General features: G+C 48.3%; 1 protein-coding gene across 1 annotated transcript; it reads right to left on the bottom strand.

Moving 5' to 3' along the window:
* Positions 1-1595: 1595 nt before the first annotated feature.
* Positions 1596-21868, bottom strand: ECH1 (enoyl-CoA hydratase 1). Its single transcript, XM_028742074.2, has 10 exons — positions 21717-21868; positions 19554-19734; positions 17955-18043; positions 15812-15936; positions 15679-15727; positions 13596-13660; positions 11329-11399; positions 9996-10067; positions 8080-8230; positions 1596-3854 (listed from the first exon to the last, which is right to left on the bottom strand). Exons 1-10 carry the CDS (start codon positions 21760-21762, stop codon positions 3750-3752), a joined length of 954 nt encoding a protein of 317 aa, XP_028597907.2. The 5' UTR covers positions 21763-21868; the 3' UTR covers positions 1596-3749.
* Between the last annotated feature and the right edge of the window lie 620 nt (positions 21869-22488).

Raw genomic sequence — 22488 nt, 5'->3', positions numbered from 1 at the left:
ACCCCCAAGACTGTTGTTCCTGGGAAACCAATATTGGTCATTAACCGGTGGGTGCGCTGTTTGCTGTGGCTGGGCTGGGCAGTGAGAATGAATTGACAGCAAACATTCCCGGAGCCTTGCTTGTGGAAAGGGAGGGTGGGTGAGACTGGGTGAAGTGGCAGGTCTTGGCAGAAACCAACTGGGAGAGGCGAAGGATGGGCCGGGTCCAGAGACTGGGGAAGGGGGCACAGATGAGCTTCATAAATGGAGGCAACGCCCCACCAGTTGGACTCTGGACTGCGGCAGCCAGCTGGAAGACGGAACAACGGGATGGGCACCCAGGCACCCAAGAGGCAGCGCCCAGGTTGCCAGCCCACTCAAACAGATGTAAGCCAAGGCCGACCAGAGACTTTTTGCCGCCCGAGGCAAAGGGCAAGGAGGTGGTTTCCTCATACAGGCGCCGAGTGGGTTGGCATTTGCATGGCACTTCCATAGCAACAGGGGCGCAGCTGGCGCTGTGGGTTAAACCACAGAGCCTAGGGCTTGCCAATCAGAAGGTCAGTGGTTCGAATCCCTGCGACGGGGTGAGTTCCCGTTGCTTGGTCCCTGCTCCTGCCAACCTAGCAGTCCGAAAGCACGTCAAAGTGCAAGTAGATAAATAGGTACCGCTCCAGTGGGAAGGGACCCCTGACCATTAGGTCCAGTCGCGGACGACTCTGGGGTTGCGGCGCTCATCTTGCTTTATTGGCTGAGGGACCCAGTGTATAGCTTCCGGGTCATGTGGCCAGCATGACTAAGCCGCATCTGGTGAACCAGAGCAGCGCACGGAAACGCCGTTTACCTTCCCGCGTATAAAATATTATCATTATTTATCTGTCCCAAATCTTCTAATATCCATTGACAATGTCCACAAGCTGATGAGAGGGAGAGAAAAATTTTCAGTGTTTTCCCTACACTGACTGGCTGCAACTCTCCAGGGGTTTTCCCCCAGAGATTTAGCCAGGGTCTGAACTTGGGATCTATTCTATATGCTCTTCCGTTGAGCTATATAGACCTTCCCCTTGAACTAACCTTTAGCCTTTATTGCTTGTTTGCTAAGCCTCAGTTATCAGCCACCCACAAATGCCGATTTCAATCTCCCAGAGGCCAAGGGCTGCGGCGCCAGCAGAACAGAACCTCTAAAATCCATGATCGAGGATTCAGGCGCTAGCCTGTCACTGATGGGTACAGAGATTGCAAGATTGTGGGGATACAACCGCCCCGGTTTTGGGAGCAGGACTGGCCGACGAACAATGAATTTTGAGATGGCCCTCTCTATTATTTTAGGTCTTGGTTCTATTCAAGGACCCGTTTCCTGGAGAGTTGGTTCAGAACCCTGAAAATGCCATGGAAGCTGCTGCAGAATCAGGCCATTGGTTTGGCCTAGCCCACTATAGTCCACTATGAACAGCAGTAGCTTTTCAAGGTTACAGATGCTTTGAGACCCAGCCTTCAAGTTCGAAATTCCCATGGCTGAACCTTGTACAAGAACCAGCAAAGGTTCTTGTTGGTTAAGGCAGTGGCTTGCAGGACTTTTCTTTCTGGGCCATACTTTCAGAATAAAAATTGGCTCGCAACACACTGAATTTTTTTATTGGCAAGAAATACATTGGAAAACAAGAAAAAGCTCCTTACTGTGCTTGATTTGTAACACAGAACACAACTGCTTTATAATATGATCACGGGACACCCAGAAAGTATAAAATAACGCAGCTACATAAGAACAGGAATCATTCCCAAAATATAAGGATAAACGAGCCTCTTACCTATGTACCTAGTATGCATACAAACTCAGTGAGAGGTGTGGGCTTGCTTTGTGCTGGGTAATCTCATCTATATTAGGTCTAATTTGAGACAAGCAAACTCCCATCTCCTTATTGGCCCAAATAAGCCTATCTCTTTTTCTGATATTCCCCATTTTGTCAGTTGAAAACCAACTTCCATATTTGTCAGTTGAAAATTCTTGTTCACAGCAATATGTTGTGGAGAATAGCTCTTGTTCTCATTTTGAAGATACCGATCCACATTCCACAAACAGAAAAATTCTGATCCCACGGGCAACAACCCATTTACACACGTCCAATTGGCGCACGACCCAGAAGTGGCCGGAAAAGGGGGCATCGCACGCAAAACGGGGGTTGCTGTATACTACCCTGAAATGTTTAAATGTTTCTTTGATTGTCCTTGAATCTTCCTGCCTCTCACACCCTTTGAGAACCACTTGATTAAGGAGTGAGGGGAAGAGAGCCAGTGTCTCTCTGGGTATTATTGGACTCCAATTCCCTTCAACCCCAATAGCCAAGGGTGATGGGAGATTGCATCCAGCAACACTTGGGAGAGTCAAAGGTTCCTTGCCACTTGCTGAATTTCTCTGGCACGCAAAAGGTCCCAAATCCCAAATTTGAAATGAATTGAGAGTCCCATGGACTGCAAGAAGATCAAACCTATCCATTCTGAAGGAAATCAGCCCTGAGTGCTCACGGGAAGGACAGATCCTGAAGCTGAGGCTCCAAGACTTTGGCCACCTCATGAGAAGAGAAGACTCCCTGGAAAAGACCCTGATGTTGGGAAAGATGGAGGGCACAAGGAGAAGGGGACGACAGAGGACGAGATGGTGGGACAGTGTTCTCGAAACTACCAGCATGAGTTTGACCAAACTGTGGGAGGCAGTGGAAGACAGGAGTGCCTGGCATGCTCTGCTCCATGGGGTCACGAAGAGTCGGACATGACTAAATGACTAAACAACAACAACAACTGCTTCCTGAAGACCAGCATGCAACGCTGCTTCCCGTTCTCCCAGAATTCCATCTTCCCCGTTCACAGCTACCAAAGAGGGCAGGGAAGACTTTGGGACAGGTTTGGGTGCCTTCTTTGATTCTGGACCAGGGTAAGGCGGTCTGGGGAGCACTATGCGTTCTGTCAAGGGCTGCATTCCCACAGGAGAACTGTACACAAGGGCTGTAGGTGTGCAAAATTTGGCACAGGGTGTGCACGACTCAGCGTCTGACTGAGCATGCCGCCAAACGTCTACTTCTCATGGATGCAAAAACAGGATTAGGTTGAGAGGTTGCAAAATAAATACCTGCATGCTCAAACTGCATTGTTTCAAACCACCAGAGACAGCACAGCCGAATTTTGATGTGTATTATTAGTCCACGTTCAAGTTTCAGCCTGACAGACCGGTGGGATCTCAGGGAAAGGAAGAGCTCAGCCTGACTCTCAGCTTATTTACTCAGGCAGAGGGAAGAGAAGGGCAACCTTCACTTTGTCATACACTTTTATGAATATATTTGCAGCTCATTTGTTTACCGATTTTTTTCTAGCTTTTTATTTGCAAACAGAATTAAAGGGGTACACCAATATAAGCAAACAAACTGAGCCGAGAACCAACATCCTGGCTGCGGCGTTAACTGAAGCAGGGCTTATTCTTTGCTGAAATAATCTCCTCTCCTCCCAGAGCGCTGATTGCGTTTTAAATGTTTATTTCCGGTTCTACCACTAACCTTCCTTTGGGTGGGGAAAGCACCAATTTTCAGAAGGCCTCTCTACCCCTCCTAAGGCGTTACGTGTCACTCAGCTGCATGGCTGAGCTGATCTGAAGGCACTTGTTGCCCCCCCCTTCTCTCGCAGGGGGTCCTGGAGTCCAGTCTCGCCCACGGCCAAAGCGGCAGCCCACCACCCTTACTGCTCTTCTTGGGGGCTTGCTGCCTTCTGCTGCAAGCACAGAGCAGCTACAGCTTGGAGTAGGTTATCTGCCTGGTTGTCTTCTTCTCCATGATGCCTTGGGCGGACTTCAAGATGTCCTCTGTCTGAAGCATGCTCATGTTCCAGGTCGCCTGCAGGGCAGAAACAAAACGGGCTCAGAAGACAGCTGAGCAACAGCCTTGGCTGTTTGTTCTTTATGCATGTGAACACCTCTTAAAATAAATAAATCAAGGGAAGTAATAGTGCCACTGTATTCTGCTCTGGTCAGACCTCACCTGGAGTACTGTGTCCAGTTCTGGGCACCACAGTTCAAGAAGGACACTGACAAACTGGAACGTGTCCAGAGGAGGGCAACCAAAATGGTCAAAGGCCTGGAAACGATGCCTTATGAGGAACGGCTAAGGGAGCTGGGCATGTTTAGCCTGGAGAAGAGGAGGTTAAGGGGTGATATGATAGCCATGTTCAAATATATAAAAGGATGATCATATAGAGGAGGGAGAAAGGTTGTTTTCTGCTGCTCCAGAGAAGCGGACACGGAGCAATGGATCCAAACTACAAGAAAGAAGATTCCACCTAAACATTAGGAAGAACTTCCTGACAGTAAGAGCTGTTCGACAGTGGAATTTGCTGCCAAGGAGTGTGGTGGAGGCTCCTTCTTTGGAGGTCTTTAAGCAGAGGCTTGACAACCATATGTCAGGAGTGCTCTGATGGCGTTTCCTGCTTGGCAGGGGGTTGGACTCGATGGCCCTTGTGGTCTCTTCCAACTATAGGATTCTATGATTCTAAACTACCATATTTTTCGCTCCATAAGACACACTTTTTCCCTCCTAAAAAGTAAAGGGAAATGTGTGTGCGTCTTATGCAGCGAATGCAGGCGGGAAAAGCCCCCAAGAGCCGCACACAAGCTCCGCGTGGCTCTTGCGGGCTTTTCCCCAGGAGGGAGAAGGGACTGACCGGCCGCGTCAGTCCCTTCTTCCTCCTCGTAGAAAAGCCCGCAGGAGCCGCGCATCCTTTAAAGAGCGTGCAGCTCTTGCGTGCTTTTGTGGGAGGTTTGGGAAGGGACAGAGGGCAGCCCCACCTCCCGGAAAAGCCCCCAAGAGCAGCACTCACTTTCACTAGCCGCGTGGAGCATGTGTGCGGCTCTTGGGGGCTTTTCTCACTCCTGGGGAAAAGCCTGCAAGCGCCGCACACATGCTGCACGCGGCTAGTGAAAGGGAGCACTGAGCACAGCCTGGGATGCATACAGGCTCTGCTCAGCGCTCCCTTTTAATTTTTTTTTTTCTTGCATTCCCCCTCTAAAAACTAGGTGAGTCTAATGGTCAGGTGCATCTTAAAGGTAAAGGTAAAGGTACCCCTGCCCGTATGGGCCAGTCTTGACAGACTCTAGGGTTGTGCACCCATCTCACTCAAGAGGCCGGGGGCCAGCGCTGTCCGGAGACACTTCAGGGTCACGTGGCCAGCGTGACAAACCTGCATCTGGCGAGCCAGAGCCGCACACGGAACGCCGTTTACCTTCCCGCCAGTAAGCGGTCCCTATTTATCTACTTGCACCCGGGGGTGCTTTCGAACTGCTAGGTTGGCAGGCGCTGGGACCGAACAACGGGCGCGCACCCCGCCGCGGGGATTCGAACCGCCGACCTTTCGATTTGCAAGCCCTAGGCACTGAGGCTTTTACCCACAGCGCCACCCGCGTCCCCAGGTACATCTTATGGAGCGAAAAATACGGTAAATCTAAATAAAAACAGAGGAAGAAAGAAAAAGGCAGAGTCCTCTTTCGAAGGTAGACCTTAACTCTTATGTCACACAGAAAGGTGTGGACCCTCCCAGCTCTTAGCTGGCAGATTCCCGTTCTCCTCCCAGCCTCTCACCCAAGGCCCTTTGCCAGCCACCTGTCACCTTCAGGTGTGTACAGTTCCAATGAAAACCCGGAGCAGAGGACACCAAGAAAAGGGGGAGGGGGGAGAGAAAAAGGAAGAAAAATGGAAGAGAGGAAAAGAAAAGAGAGAAAGAAAGGAGAGAGAGAGATCAAAGGGACTTCTAATTTGCATTTTTCAGTTATATACAAAAAAATTACAGTGGTGCCTCGCAAGACGAAAAGAATCCGTTCCGCGATTCTCTTCGTCTAGCGGTTTTTTCGTCTTGCGAAGCAACCCTATTAGCGGCTAAGCGGATTAGCGCTATTAACGGATTAGCAGCTTAGCGGCTATTAAAGGATTAGCGGCTAAGCTGCTAAAAGGCTATTAGCGGCTTAGCGGCTTAGAAAAAGGGGTGGAAAAGCGAAAAAAGTAGATAAATAGGTACCACTCCGACGGGAAGGTAAACGGCGTTTCCGTGCACTGCTCTGGTTCGCCAGAAGCGGCTTAGTCATGCTGGCCACATGACCCGGAAGCTGTACGCCAGCTCCCTCGGTCACTAAAGCGAGATGAGCGCCGCAACCCGAGTCGGTCATGACTGGACCTAATGGTCAGGGGCCCCTTTACCTTTTTAACATCCAGCTATTCTACCTTCTGCTAAGTGATACTTTCCCCTCCTTCAGACCTAAACATCTCAGATTCATACGTTACAGTCAAACCTCAGTTGTCGAACGTAATCCATTCCGGAAGCCTATTTGGCTTCCGAAATGTTCGACAACCGAGGCGCGGCTTCTGATTGGTTGCGGGAGCTTCCTGCACTCAAGCGGAAGCCGCGTTGGACATTCAGCTTCCGAAAAACGTTCGAAAACTGGAGCATTTAACTTCTGGGTTTCCAGCGTTTGGGAGCCGAAACATTCCAAAACAGAGGCATTCGGGAGCAGAGGTTTGACTGTATATGGATCCTGCTCAAGAACTGTTACAGGTGACACATAACCCTCGTTCCACATTTGTCGGAAATCTGTTTTTCAGCGTGGCAGCACTTGGGGGACTCCCTGCCTGCTCACCCCAAGCAGGGGCCTTCACTTTTCCCAGTCCCTGCCGAAAACCTTTTAACTAGAAAGGTTGGTGTTGCTCAGAGCAACCCCCCTTGGAATTCAAGATGAACTCAGGCCCATTCACTTCACTGGGCTTGACCTGAGCAGAACTTGGCTGGACACATCCCTGAAAGTCAGCTGGGGTTTTCCGTGGCACAGCAGGAACAGCTGTCTGAGTGCAAAAGTCAGAGCCTGGAATTCTGCAACCCGGCAACCATGTTGTGCAAATCGTTTTATTGCTTTATTGCACTACGCTTGCTTCTGCTGGTGCCAGATCCTAGAGACCAAGGGCGGCTGCACCTTGTTCCTGTTGCAAAACGGGAACAAAGGGCAAAATGCACTTATGAGTTGCAGGGAGCCAGTTTAGGCGGAAGCCTTCCTGCAAAGTGCTGTCTATCTCAGGGGTGGGGAATGTATTTAAACCTGTGGGCTGCATTACCTTCTGGGGGCTGCGTGCTGGTGATGGGCGGGGCCAGAGGCAGAAGTGGGAGGAGCAACCCATGCAAATTTTGCTTTGTTAACAGTAGGCTCGTTTCTGCGCACAACCCTCCAGACAGGCTTCATCCACCCAATAGGTACCGTATTTTTCGCTCCATAAGGCGCACCTAGTTTTTAGAGGGGGAAATCAAGGGAAAAAATCTTATTCCCCCCCCCCTCCCAGCCCCAAAGAGCAGCGGACAGGCTGTGCTTCTCCCAGAGCTTCTGGAGCTGCCGGGGGAAGCCCGGCTCCCCCCCCCCCCCCCAGCACCAAAGAGCAAAGAAGCCAAGACAGCGAGCAGGATCCATCCCGCTTGCTGTCTTGGCTTCTGCCATAGCCGCGCACAGCCTGTCCTGGCTGGAGGGGCTGCGCACGGCTACGGCAATACCCCCACCTCCCGCCAAAGCCCACAGGAGCCATGCACCCTTTAAGGAGCGCGGCTCCTGCGGGCTTTTCTACAAGGAGGGAGAAGGGACTGACTGGCCACGTCAGTCGCTTCTCCCTCCTTGGGAAAAGCCCGAAAGAGCCGCGTGGAGCTTGTGTGCGGCTCTTGGGGGCTTTTCCTGCCTGCCTCCCCCCTGCATTCGCTCCATAAGACGCACACACATTTCCCCTTACTTTCTAGGAGGGGAAAAGTGCGTCTTATGGAGGTCTTATGGAGCGAAAAATACGGTGCTGTCAGACTTGGAGGACATATTCCAGCCTGGCAAAAACAGGCCAGGGAGGTGTGAAGAAAGGCTGGTGAGGGGTGCAGCCCGGGGAAGAGTCCTGAGGGCCAGTTAAGAAGGACTGGAGGGCCACTCTTAGCCTCTGGCTTTGGCAGTGGCTGCAGCCAAAGGCCTTTGAAATCTCTGCTCTGTTTCTTGGAGGGTCCGGGCGGCCAACCCGAGACCCCCTACTCTGCAAAGCCCCTGTGCCCCACGACACTCACCATATACTTCAGGCCTTCAGACACAGGGTGGTCCCTGGAGTAGACCAGGTTGACTTTGGTGCCCTGCACAGCAACCGGACTCTTGCTGGCAATCTCACTGGCCAAGTCGAAAGCGCTCTGCATCATGGTCTCCTTGTCTTGGAAGACACGGCTGAGCAGGGGAGGGAAGCAGGATGGTGTGATTAAGCCAAGGGGGGGGGGGGGAGGGTCCTGACATTAGAATCACTGGAAGGGACCTTGAGGGTCATCTAGTCCAACCCAGGGCAATGAGGGAGGAGGGCATCATCTCACTCAGTTCTCCATGCCGAAGGTGGGGGAGTTAGCAGAAAACACACTCACATCAAGTTGTCCTTCTAAAAGGGGAAATTCACAGACACCTCTTTTCGGGGAGGGGGAGTTATTTATAAGACATATTCAACACACTTGGAAAGTATTTGTAGTCAGTAACCTCCGAGGTTCCTTTTAGGCAGCGGTTCTCAACCTGTGGGTCCCCAGATGTTGGACTACAACTCCCATCATCCCCGAGCTCTGGCCTTGCTAGCTAGAGGTGATGGGAGTTGTAGTTCAACAACATCTGGGGACCCACAGGCTGAGAAAGGCTGCTTTTAGGCATAACAGTTACTGAAAAGGGTCTCCTGTGAATTTGCCCGAGCCGTCCCTAAAATCACGTAAGAGAGCAGCCGTGTAAATCACAGCGGAATAAAGCAATTAACGCTCTTGATTTGTCGCCCTGCATCTCTCTACTGCGCTCCTGCTTAGCTGCCTGAAGTTAACAAACCCCCAAGCACACTTCTTCTCCCCAGGCCAAACCCCTCAGCGCCCCACCTGGATAAATCCTCAGCTCATGAAGCTCACACTGGGTGACCGTGGAGCCAGTGGCTGCCTCCCAGCCAAACCTACCTCGCAAGGATGTTGTGGAGATTAAATGAGGGGGAAGGAGAACCAAGCGTGCCACCTTGGAGGAAAAGGTGGAATATAAACGTCATAATAAGTTTTATCTTCAACTGTGGCCAGAGCTCCTGCTTACCTGGAGGGGCGAGAGTCACAGCCGTTGCCCCAGACAAGCAGAAAACACGGTCCCTACCCACCCCACTTGCCAACCCATCACCTTGCCAACAAAGGTCCGTATAGTTAAAGCCGTTGTTTTCCCGGTAGTGATGTATGGAAGTGAGAGCTGGACCATCAAGAAGGCTGATCGCCGAAGAATGGATGCTTTTGAATTCTGGTGCTGGAGGAGACTCTTGAGAGTCCCATGGACTGCAGGAAGATCAAACGCATCCATTCTTAAGGAAATCAGACCCGAGTGCTCACTGGAAGGACAGATCCTGAAGCTGAGGCTCCAATGCTTTGGCCACCTCATGAGAAGAGAAGACTCCCTGGAAAAGACCCTGATGTTGGGAAAGATGGAGGGCACAAGGAGAAGGGAACGACAGAGGAGGAGATGGTTGGACAGTGTTCTCGAAGCTACAAACATGAGTCTGACCAAACTGCGGGAGGCAGTGGAAGACAGGAGTGCCTGGCATGCTGTGGTCCAGGGGGTCACGAAGAGTCGGACACGACTAAACAACTAAACAACAACAACCCACCCTGCCTCAGTTTTTCCTCCTGTTTCACCCCGCTCAAGTGGTTCTTTGTTCCGGATCTTTCCTGGCTCTATAAGTATCTTTTTTCTTTTTTGAGATGTGGGCAGGAGATTTTGCATGGCGTTAGGGCCATTAGCCACTCTCATTTGCATCCCCACCCCCAAACCCTTCCCCTAATAATTTCCAGACTCGTGACTTTGCTGGGCAGAGGCCACGAAACGAAAAGGGGAACCTGCCTCGCTCAAAAGAATGTTGTGGGCCGAGGAGGAAGTGCTGTTATCAGCCCCACACAATTATGAATAGGCAGACTATCTGGGGGGATGTGCCACATACCTGACCAAGCCGCTGCTCTCGGCTTCAGGCGCCATCATCTTCCTGGCAGTGAAAGCCAACTCGTTGACCAGGCTGGGGGAAGGAGTTAAGAATCAGCAGGTCAGGAATATTTCTCCTTCATGGAGAAGGAAGTGGGGCATTTCCCCCTGCAGCGCAAAGCCGAACTGTCAGCTGAACTGCCAACTCCTGTGGTTTTGTAAACCATTCTCCACTTGGATGGGACACCAAGGGTTTTATTATGTATTTTGCATTCCCATTTTGTCGTTTTCTGTTGTGAACCGGCCTAGGGCAGTATAGTAAATGTAAAGGGACCCCTGACAGTTATGTCCAGTCGTGAACAACTCTGGGGTTGCAGTGCTCACCTTGCTTTACAGGCCGAGGGAGCCGGCGTTTGTTCACTCCGCAGACGGTTTTTCAGGGTCATGTGGCCAGCATGACTAAGCCGCTTCTGGCGAACCAGAGCAGCGCACGGAAACGCCGTTTACCTTCCCGTCAGAGCGGTACCTATTTATCTACTTGCACTTTGATGTGCTTTCGAACGTCCCGCGCTATAGGTAAAGGTAAAGGGACCCCTGACCATTAGGTCCAGTCGTGGCCAACTCTGGGGTTCCAGGATGTGATTTTTCCCCAGGCTTGCTGCCTCTCTCTTGATTTTTATTTAAATTTTATTAATATAAAAAAAGCATACATATACATTTATACATGTAAATAACACACTACCTTATTTTCATAACATAAAACATACCTACATTACTCTATACAATACCTACCTATACTGTACATATCAATATAGCTACACATCTGTTGAGATACGGTCCCAAAACGATAAAAGTAACCTATTCCAAGTTTCTAAATTTCTCTTTATCTCCCTCCATACTTTAACGTAGCTTTCTTGGAATAGGTCTATATTTTTTGTTGTCATCCATATGCTGAGATATTTCATCTTTTTTTTTTTTAATCTCCAACCCTGAGATTCTTTGTAGCTCACTTTTTTCTTGGTTCCCCATATTTTTAACTAAGAGATTCATTTTTTTATACTTTATCTTAATGCCAGCTAGGTGTCCAAATTCATTTACACATTCTATTGCTCTTGGGATACAATCTAATGGATTTTCAGTAGCGATGATCAAATCGTCTGCGAAGGCTCTTCTTTTATACTTCCCCCCCATCACAATCCCTTTTATAGTCTCATCCTTTCTAATTTCATTCATTAATGTCTCTAAAACCGATATGAGGGGCTCGCTGTGCCCCAAATCAATGCTATTACCTCCCTTACAAGCCGCAAGAGGGAGGGAGGAAAGGAAGGAAAGTTGAAAAGGAAGCGAACACTGACCTCCGATTTCCGACGATATGAGGTAGCCGTTGCAGAACGCCAACGTCGGCTGCCAATCCGACGTCCACTTCCTGGAGGGAGGAGGATAGACGGGTTCAGGCATCCCGTGACACAGAAGGAAAAGGTCAAAGCGCTTTGGACTGAGATAAAGGGAAGGGCTGTAGTTCGGGGGGTAGAGTTTAAGGTTCCATCTTTTGACACCTTCCTGGCAGGGCAAGTTAAGAACGTAAAATGATCAGGCCATTGGCCCATGGAACCAGCATCCCCTTCTCACAGTGGCCAACCAGATGTCCTGTACACCTTAAGGAGCATCTCCACCCCCATCGTTCAGCCCGGACACTGAGATCCAGCACTGAGGGCCTTCTGGCGGTTCCCTTGTTGCGAGAAGTGAGGTTACAGGGAACCAGGCAGAGGGCCTTCTTGGTGGTGGCGCCTGCCCTGTGGAACACTGTCCCAGGTGATGTCAAGGCAATAAACAACTATTTTACTTTTAAAAGACACCTGTTTAGGGATGTTTGTAACGTCTGACGCTGTATTGTTTTTGATATTTGGTTGGAAGCCGCCCAGAGTGGCTGGGGAGACCCAGTCAGATGGGCGGGGTATAAATAATAAATTATTATTATTATTATTATTATTATTATTATTATTATTATTATTAAAACTGAAAGCAGGACACAAGCAGCGGAGACCTCTCTCCACCTGCGGTTTCGAGCAACCGGTATTCAGAAACATTCCTTCCTCTGACCACAGAGGCAGAGCATAGCCATCATGGCTGGTAGCCGTCTTCTTTTAAAATCCATCCAATACGGCAGCCATAATTGCTTTCTGCAGGAGCGAGTTCCATAGTTTAACTACAGACTCTCCAACTGTACACTAAGAAATATTTAATAAACATATATTTAAGTTGCAAAAAAATCAAAACAAAAAAAATTCCTTCCAGTAGCACCTTAAAGACCAACTAAGTTAGTTCTTGGTATGAGCTTTCGTGTGCATGCACACTTCTTCAGATACACTGGCTACTTCTGTTTCAGTGTATCTGAAGAAGTGTGCATGCACACGAAAGCTCATACCAAGAACTAACTTAGTTGGTCTTTAAGGTGCTACTGGAAGGAATTTTTTTTGTTTTGACTATGGCAGACCAACACGGCTACCTATCTGTAAAAAAATCAAAGCAAAACAAAAACCGTAACATACTCTCCCAGTCTTCTTGCTTTCCAGGGACAGTCCTGAATTTACAAAAGCCATCCCGCTTTCTGATTTGATCCTGGAATGTCCTGCTTTTCCTTAAAAAAAGGAACCCCTGACCATTAGGTCCAGTCGTGACTGACTCTGGGGTTGCGGCGCTCATGGGGTATAAATAATAAAATTATTATTAGTGCTGTTGTTGTTGTTATGGAACGCCACTTCCGAGCTGGAGAGGAGGTGGGGTTGCGGGCCCACCCCCTCCCCATGCACGCGGGGGCTGACTCACAGCCCCTGTGAGAATGAGGGAATCCTCAGGCGCATCATCTCCCTGTCCAGCCAATCGGCTGGCCAGGGAGGCGTGGCTCGGGCTATTTAGGGCCGGCGCGACCGACGACCTCCCTCTCTGCTTCGTTCCAGCTGCTCCGGAGGGGGGGGAGGAATGGAGGGGGGGGAAGGAAGCGCCATCACCTCCCCCAAAGCAAAGGGTAGTCCGGTAAAGGATTCCGGGGGGCGTTGCCCTGTCCGAAGCCTATGGAGGTGTGGGCCTAAGGCACGCCCCCGAGCGGTGACCCCGGGGGAGCTCCTAGTTGCTGTACATCAGCAGGACTCCCCCTACTGGTGGTTAACCCTTGCCGGCCTTCATGTAATCAGGCTGAAGCCGGTTAGTCGATAGGACCAATGCCTAAGCCAATACCGCTCAATTCCTGCAATCAATAAAGTTGTGGCCTTTTCCGCCCATTAACCTTAAATACTGTGCCCTGTGTCTTTATTTTCCAAGGGGGCAGGCGGGACTTGCCACGCAATAGGATGCCCCTCTTTTCATCGGAGAAATGTTGGAGGGTATGTAACTATGCACTGAAACATTTTCTTATGTTTCTCCTGAATTTTCCTGAATATCCCTTCTCTGGAATCCTGGAGAGCTTCTGCTGCTGTCAAACACTGTGGTTAATAATGAGTTAGACAGACCAAGGGTATGACTTGTTGAAAGGAACCTTCCTCTGTTCCTAAGGGGCTTGGAGCAAGACTACCAAGCCAGGTAGGTTCCCTTGGGAAGAAAGGTGATAGGAGCTCTCACAACACACCTTAACCTGGAACCAGGCATCTTGAGTACAGTAGCGGATATCGCAGGCGGAGATGAGATTCATACCTGCAGAGGGAACAAAAAGAGATAAACAATGTTGTTCACGCCCCAATAGAAGGATGCTCAGCAGCTGAACATTCAGCACGTTTCCAGATCTAGGGCCAGAAGATTTATACAGTCATGCCTCGGGATGAATACGCTTCAGAATAAGCATTTTCGGGTTGCGCTCCGCAGTGACCCGGAAGTAACAGAGCACATTACTTCTGGGTTTCGCTGCTCGTGCATGCGCTCAAAATGATGTCACGCGCATGCGCGGAAGCGACGAAACACGACCTGTGCAGTCGCATCTTACGTTCGCTTCAGGATGCGAATGGGGCTCCGGAACGGATCCCGTTTGCATCCAGAGGTACCACTGTATAGTTTACATGCTGATTAATACGGCAGCGAATCTAAATGGTTCACATGAAGCATGCTGAATGCAAAAAACAAAATTTTATTTTTATTTTTATTAGATTTATTTACTGCCCTTCATCCAAAGATCTCAGGGCGGTTCACAAGATAAAAGCACTAGATAAAAGCACAAATAAATAGTTAAAGTACAGTGGTACCTCGGGTTAAGAACTTAATTTGTTCCGGAGGTCCGTTCTTAACCTGAAACTGTTCTTAACCTGAAGCACCACTTTAGCTAATGGGGCCTCCCGGTGCCGCCGCCGGAGCATGACGATTTCTGTTCTCATCCTGAAGCAAAGTTCTTAACCCGAGGTACTATTTCTGGGTTAGTGGAGTCTGTAACCTGAAGCATATGTAACCCGAGGTACCACTGTATTAGAAAAAGTCAGCGACATATTAATAACGTCGATACACTTTGCAAACCACTAGGTGTGGGGTTTTTTTATTAAAGTCAAGCGGTATACACGTTTTGATAAATATATAAGCGTGCTGCAATAACACTCAGCAGAACTTCATAAAAACCGAGGAAAACTATTTATGTAAAACTGAGCAAGGAACGCACATACCAAAAGAAATGAAAAAAACAGGGTTGAGAGTCCAGGAAAGGCTGGGTTATATGTTTTAAACGTTATCTATTTAATATGTCCGGGAACCTGCAACCAGGTGCAGACCTGATTCGCTTCAGCTGTGTGACATCCTCAGGTGCCTTCAGATTACACCCATTTAAGAGAAAGGTAAATTGATTATGTGGCTGAAGTGTGGATCAAGTGCTTTTCAGAATGGTTTTTAAAAATATATATATTTAAACATTTCAACACTGCCCCCTGCAGTTGGGATAACTGAGGGAGTTTAAAAGACACGTATTAGAAGCAAAAAAACCTTGTCTTGATGAATTGGAAGAGCTGCAAAAAGATTCCATTGAGCACATGGATTGATATGGACAGATTAGCTACATACGAACGAATTGCATGTCGACGCAAATTAAGAATGGATGAATTTGAAGAGATCTGGAATGAATATTTAAGCGATAAGACGGATAGTGGTGGGAAGTAGGGGGAGGAGAGAGAGGTGGGAAAACATTGTTAAAAAAGGTGTAGTCATAGGTATAGCAGTGTATTCAAATCTGAATTGTCATATTGTGCACAGTGTTATGTGTTGATTTTTGTTTCTATTTCTTTTTCCTTTTTCTTTTCTTGTAATATAGTGGTACCTCGGGTTAAGTACTTAATTTGTTCCGGAGGTCCGTTCTTAACCTGAAACTGTTCTTAACCTGAAGCACCGCTTTAGCTAATGGGGCCTCCCGCTGCTGCAGCGCCGCCGGAGCACGATTTCTGTTCTCATCCTGAAGCAAAGTTCTTTAACCTGAAGCACTATTTCTGGGTTAGCGGAGTCTGTAACCTGAAGCGTATGTAACCCGAGGTACCACTGTATTTAATAAAAACTAATGGTAAAAATGGGGAAAAAAGATCAAAATACATAATAATAATAAAAAAATAAAATCCAAATTTGGCCCACGGTTACCTGTTGCAACTTGCAACATCCACAAAACTACTGCAGTTGTGAGGGGGAATGGTGGAAGCGGGGAAAAGGGGGAGTGTTTCAGGTTATTTATGACGCAAGCGTTGCAGACTCACCTCCTCCAATGCAGCCCCCGTGGACGGCAACTATTACGGGCTTAGGGCACTAAAAGACAAAGGAACGGTTAGCCGTGGATGGAGATGGTTTCTCATCCAAGGGTGGGGCAAACTGCAGGATCAGCCCACTCACCTTCTCCAATACCGTGAAGGTTTCTTGATACTCCCGGATCTTCTGGCGGATGTTCCAAGCCTTGCGGGCCGTGTCGTCTCCTGGTATCATCAGGAACGTGCTGCCCATCTCCATCAAGTCAATACCTGCCGGGCGAGAGCATGGGAGAACCAGGACGTCCACATTACTCCCAAATAAGTGACACCCCGTCTCAATTCTGTGCCGCTGCTTTGTTCAAAAGAAACTTCCGAGCTTCTTCAGAAAACCTGTTTGTTTATCCTGATTTGCTTGCAGAAAGTTCACGCAGTGGTTAGGCTGCCCAAGCTTTGCTGAGCATCCTTTTCTATATGGGACAGGTTATGAGACAATAAGCACTCATCCTCGCTTGCTTACATGGTGTTTACCCATTAACCAGCCTGTTGTAATAACAACAAAACAACAATAATAATAATAATAATAATTTATTATTTATACCCCACCCGTCTGGATGAGTTTCCCCAGCCAATCTGGGCGGTTTCCAATCGAGTGTTAAAAACAATACAGCATTAAATATTAAAAACTTCCCTAAACAGGGCTGCCTTCAGATGTCTTTTAAAGATAGGATAGCTGCTTATTTCCTTCACATCTGAAGGGAGGGCGTTCCACAGGGCGGGTGCCACTACCGAGAAGGCCCTCTGTCTGGTTCCCTGTAACCTCACATCTCGCAATGAGGGAACCGCCAGAAGGCCCTCGGCGCTGGATCTCAGTGTCCGGGCTGAACGATGGGGGTGGAGACGCTCCTTCAGGTATACTGGACCGAGGCCGTTTAAGGCTTTAAAGGTCAGCCCCAACACTTTGAAAGTATGTCCCATACTTTTCAACGCACTCCCTGGCCACTTTCGAAACGGCAAAAAGTGAGTGGATTTGTTGCGCTAGGGTGATGGACTCCTTTAAATTCACAACGCTAAAGTTACAGTATACGCTTGAACTCCTAAAATTGTGGCAGTCTGTAGGTACCCAACGTTTTGTTCCAAAGACCTCCACGTTCTGTGCTGTGCAAAACAGCTGTACAACAGACACTCATGCATGTGAAGTTTTAATGCTCCCCATAACAGTCAGAAAAACTGTTTTCGTGTTTTTTTAATGCTTCTTTCACACACACGACAGACTCTGCACAAACAAAAGGACACACTTTACAGCTCAAGTGCTTTTGCCAGGCTGGAACGGATCCTTGCACTCCGACAATGCCTTTTGTCTGTCAGGATGGAGAGAGGTGTGTGAGTGTTTCCAGCAATTGCCCTCCAGCCCATTTTCCCCTCTGCCTCCACTGACCACTGACATGTGGCCCTGAGAATGTTACCTAGAAGGGAATGAGGCCCTCAAGAGAGAAAAGGTTCCCTGCCCTACTTTGTTGTTGTTTAGTCGTGTCCGACTCTTTGTGACCCCCTGGACCAAAGCACGCCAGGCACTCCTGTCTTCCACTGCCTCCCGCAGTTTGGTCAAACTCATGTTTGTAGCTTTGAGAACACTGTCCCACCATCTCGTCCTCTGTCGTCCCCTTCTCCTTGTGCCCTCCATCTTTCCCAACATCAGGGTCTTTTCCAGGGAGTCTTCTCTTCTCATGAGGTGGCCAAAGTCCTGGAGCCTCAGCTTCACGATCTGTCCTTCCAGTGAGCACTCAGGACTGATTTCCTTCAGAATGGATAGGTTTGATCTTCTTGCAGTCCATGGGACTCTCAAGAGTCTCCTCCAGCACCAGAATTCAAAAGCATCCATTCTTCGGCGATCAGCCTTCTTTATGGTCCAGCTCTCATTTCCATACATCACTACTGGGAAAACCATAGCTTAAACTATATGGATCTTTGTTGGCAAGGTGATGCCTCTACTTTTTAAGATGCTATCTAGGTTTGTCATTGCTTTTCTCCCAAGAAGCAGGCGTCTTTTAATTTCGTGACTGCTGTCACCATCTGCAGTGATCATGGAGCCCAAGAAAGTAAAATCTCTCACTGCCTCCATTTCTTCCTCTTCTATTTGCCAGGAGGTGATGGGACCAGTGACCAGGGGTGCCCCACTTTAAGAAGAGTTAATTTTCCCCCCAGGAGCCAGCCTCTACAACAGCCCAGGAACTTTCTACCCTAAAGCAGGCGAAACATCATTCTAGTCCTCAGTATCTCTCCTCACCTACCTGAGGTGAACATTTTCCCAGCGCCAGATACCACCACCACATGGCATTCGGAGTCCTGAGCAATCTTGTTGAAGCACTCCACCATCTCCCTAGGACAAGAGGGGAGGGAGAGAGAGAGACAAAAAAAGAGGGTGGGTTTGGGAACACCTCCTGCCACCTGGAAAACACCTGCTAGCAGTGGGTGGAAGCCACTTGACTGAAACAGGTTGACGCACGACTCGCCTAACAAGTCTTCTAAACAATCTCATGTGGGGCCTCATGGAGGCGACAGCGCATACAAATGTGTACAGGGCTTTGACTTTAGAGAAGGGAGTACAATGGCACATTCATTTTCTGCTAGCCCTACGCTGGGGTAGAATAAGCAGCCATCAGCAACGCCACTCACTGAGTTTATTCTGTGCATTTTTCCTCCTTTGCAATCTCCAGTGTATCTTCTGACGTTGTGCAAAGGACCAGCTTCCGGGGGCGGGGTCATCAACAGAATATCTATCACTGTTTCCTTTATGAATAATTATTAATATTTTTCTTACAATAAGAAAATAAGGAGGCCAGATACAGGATAAAGGAAGTCTTTTATTTGGTTGTTTGTATTGTTGTATGTTATGTTTATAGTATTTCTGTACTTGGGGTGGGTCTGGGGGTTTATGTTATGTTGCAAATAAAATTTTCAATAAAAAATAAAATTTTCAGAATACCTATCACCTGGGCACTTCCTTTCCTGGAGACAAGAGAGCTGAGGAGGTGCGACATTTCATCTTATTCATAAAAGAAATTCTGAGCCCCCCCCCACCAGCCCCCATTGCCCAGACAATTTGTTTCCGTGCTCCCAAGCCTACACACCCAGTCTTCAAAAACTGGCACAGATTCAGCCCGGTTGTAAAACTGCAAAGATTTTTGCTGCTGACAAATGCAAGTTCTCGTTGCTTAAAGGTAAAGGGACCCCTGACCATGAGGTCCAGTCGTGGCCGACTCTGGGGTTGTGGCGCTCATCTCGCTTTATTGGCCGAGGGAGCCGGCGTACAGCTTCCGGGTCATGTGGCCAGCATGACTAAGCCACTTCTGGCGAACCAGAGCAGCGCACGGAAACACTGTTTACCTTCCCACTGAAGCAGTACCTATTTATCTACTTGCACTTTGACGTGCTTTCAAACTGCTAGGTTGGCAGGAGCAGGGACCGAGCAACGGGAGCTCGGGATTCGAACCGCCGACCTTCTGATCAGCAAGCCCTAGGCTCTGTGGTTTAACCCACAGCGCCACCCGCGTCCCTCTTAGATTGCTTAGATTGCTCTAAAGCTGTGTTAGGGTTGGGGATGGGGGGGAAACAAACAAGCAAACAAAACAAAACACTTGCTGATGAAAATGATCCAAGGTCACATGCCTTAGTTTCTTATCCAATGGCTGAATGAATGTGCCTTGCTGTGTTAGGCTGCAAGTACTGGGCCAATGAGAAGTTGCAATGGTGCTGGGTCTTCTGCCCCTACCAAGCCTCTTAAAAAGCAGGTAGCTGGCGTCTTATCTACCATCTTCAAAACGCTCAGATTGTTGCATACTGAAAACAGGTGCCCCCTCCTGCGATCTTTTCCATTACGTCCCTGTTACCTCCAGAAAGCAGCATTCATGGCATTCCTTTTCTCAGGCCGGTTGAGCTCCACGTGCAAAACCTTGTCTTTCACCCGCTCCAGCTTCAGGGTTTCATAGGTGTCCAAGGCTTTGGGCTTCTCCGGCGGTTGCGACGACATCGTCCTTAAACTGAGGCAGGGAGCAGGACGGGTCAGCAGGTCTGGGGGCAAAAACGCACTGTTAATGGGGAAACCAAGAAATATCAACAACCTCAGATATGCAGATGACACAACCTTGATGGCAGAAAGTGAGGAGGAATTAAAGAACCTTTTAATGAGGGTGACAGAGGAGAGCGCAAAATATGGTCTGAAGCTCAACATCAAAAAAACGAAGATCATGGCCACTGGTCCCATCACCTCCTGGCAAATAGAAGGGGAAGAAATGGAGGCAGTGAGAGATTTTACTTTCTTGGGCTCCATGATCACTGCAGATGGTGACAGCAGTCACGAAATTAAAAGACGCCTGCTTCTTGGGAGAAAAGCAATGATAAACCTAGACAGCATCTTAAAAAGCAGAGACATCACCTTGCCAACAAAGGTCCGTATAGTTAAAGCTATGGTTTTCCCAGTAGTGATGTATGGAAGTGAGAGGTGGACCATAAAGAAGGTTAAGCGCTGAAGAATTGATGCTTTTGAATTCTGGTGCTGGAGGAGACTCTTGAGAGTCCCATGGACTGCAAGAAGATCAAACCTCTCCAGGAAATCAGCCCTGAGTGCTCACTGGAAGGACAGATCGTGAAGCTGAGGCTCCAATACTTTGGCCACCTCATGAGAAGAGAAGACTCCCTGGAAAAGACCCTGATGTTGGGAAAGATGGAGGGCAGAAGGAGAAGGGGATGACGGAGGACTAGATGGTTGGACAGTGTTCTCGAAGCTACCAGCATGAGTCTGACCAAACTGTGGGAGGCAGGGGAAGACAGGAGTGCCTGGCGTGCTCTGGTCCAGGGGGTCACGATGAGTCGGACACGAATAAACGACTAAACAACAACAACAACAAATGGGGAAACCCCTCTGCGGACTCAGAAGGGGGTCAAATAAAATGAAGGGGACTGAGCAAGGAGGAGAGAGAAAACAATGTAGGCGCCACCTTGAGCTACTTGAAGGAAAAGACTGGATAAGAAATACAATGCGATAAAACAGCTTAGGGTTCAAAGTGCCTGGAAAGGGGTGACTCTAATAACACTCATCTTTCTTTTTTTTAAGCCCCCAACGCACCCACTAAAAAAAAGAGAGACAAACCACCTAGCAAAGTTGTCTCACAATCCTTCCTGGGCTCAGGAAGCCGTTTAAAAACAGGAGACCTTATTTACTGTCGAGTCCCCTTTGCCCTACTTCGGAGAGCAGAAGGGCGACACGAAAGGCAAAAGCGTCTCTGACAGGGGGAAAAGGTGGTGGGTAATAAATAAGTAAATAAACGAATGAATAAATAAAGAAAGAAAAACAGCAGAGTTTTGGGGTTCAGTGCCACCCGTTGTGGCGACGACACCATCCGCTCCATTTCTCTTTTCCATCTAAATCCAAGGAAGCAGCGCTCATTTCTTATTGGTATATATCCTTATATTCTTGAACAGATTATATATACACAGGTAATAATAATAAATAATAATAATGATAATGATGATAATAATTATAATAATTTATTTATACCCCGCCCATCTGGCTGGGTCTCCCCAGCCACCCTGGGCGGCTTCCAACAAAGTATTAAAAGTTTTTGAATCCTATTAGTGCTTAAACCCCCCCCCCCAAAAATATTGTTTTCCAAACATACACACGCACACACCAAATTCCCCCTATGTTTTAAGGCGGTTCTTGTTTTTAACCCGCAGGCGGGCTGCCTTGAGACCCTGCAATAAAATAAAATAAAATAAAATAAAATAAAATAAAATAAAATAAAATAAAATAAAATAAAATAAAATAAAATAAAATAATAAAATAAAATAAAATAATATAATATAATAAAATAAAATTATATATATATATATATATATATATATATATATATATATATATATATATATGTATATATATGAAAATAATAGGGAAAAGACACGCCTTCCCACCACAAGGAGAGCAAAAAGAGGAGAGAAATAAGGCAGGTGAGAAGGAACCCCCCCTCTAAGGAAGTGGGGAGCCCCCCACTCACGCCTGGGCAGCAGACCCCTCAGAACGGCTCCCGCAGACACCGCCATGTCTTCCTCCGACTGACGGGCGAAGGTGGGCGGGGAGGCTGGAGGCCGCACCACAGAGTCGGAAGGCTAGAAGGTCCCCTCATCTAGCTCCTCCTCCGCTCCAGCCAGCCAATCGCCGCCGCCGCCGTTCCCACTTCTTCTTCTCTCTGCTCCGCAAAGAATATTGTAAGCGGAAGGGGCGGGACCTATTCGCGCACTATCCAATCAGTTCATCGCCCCCCCCCTCTTTCCACCTTCTTGCTGCGCCGGAAGGAGCACGTGGGAAAGGGCAAACTGGAAGCGCCGCTTGAAGTTTGCCTTGCCATAGCACTCTTGGGAGTCCAGTAACACAGAAAAACTAAGTTTTAATTTATATATATATTTTAACTGTTGCTATATCTGTATTGTCCCTGTTATATCTAATTGCAAATTCAAATGTATCCCTATCGTGTTTTATGACTTCCTTGATATTGTATGTGGGCTGGAACTGGTCTGTGACCGAATTAATAAAATTCAATATTCAGTTCAACACAGAAAAGGGAGTTCAGCAGTTGATCTCCGGAGATCGTCTAGTCCAGGCACGTCCAACAGGTAGATCAGGCATAGGGAAACTCTGCTCTCCAGTTGTTTTGGGACTACAACTCCCATCATCTCTAGCTAACCAGGACCAGTGGTCTGGGACGATGGGAGTTGTAGTCCCAAAACATCTGGAGGGCCAAGTTTGACCGGTAGATCACTGGATGTCTG

This window comes from Podarcis muralis, chromosome 7 (genome assembly GCF_964188315.1).
Source record: "Podarcis muralis chromosome 7, rPodMur119.hap1.1, whole genome shotgun sequence".
Lineage (NCBI taxonomy): Eukaryota > Metazoa > Chordata > Lepidosauria > Squamata > Lacertidae > Podarcis > Podarcis muralis.
Note: the sequence above shows the minus strand (reverse complement) of the source record. Positions and strands in the feature narration are given on the sequence as shown.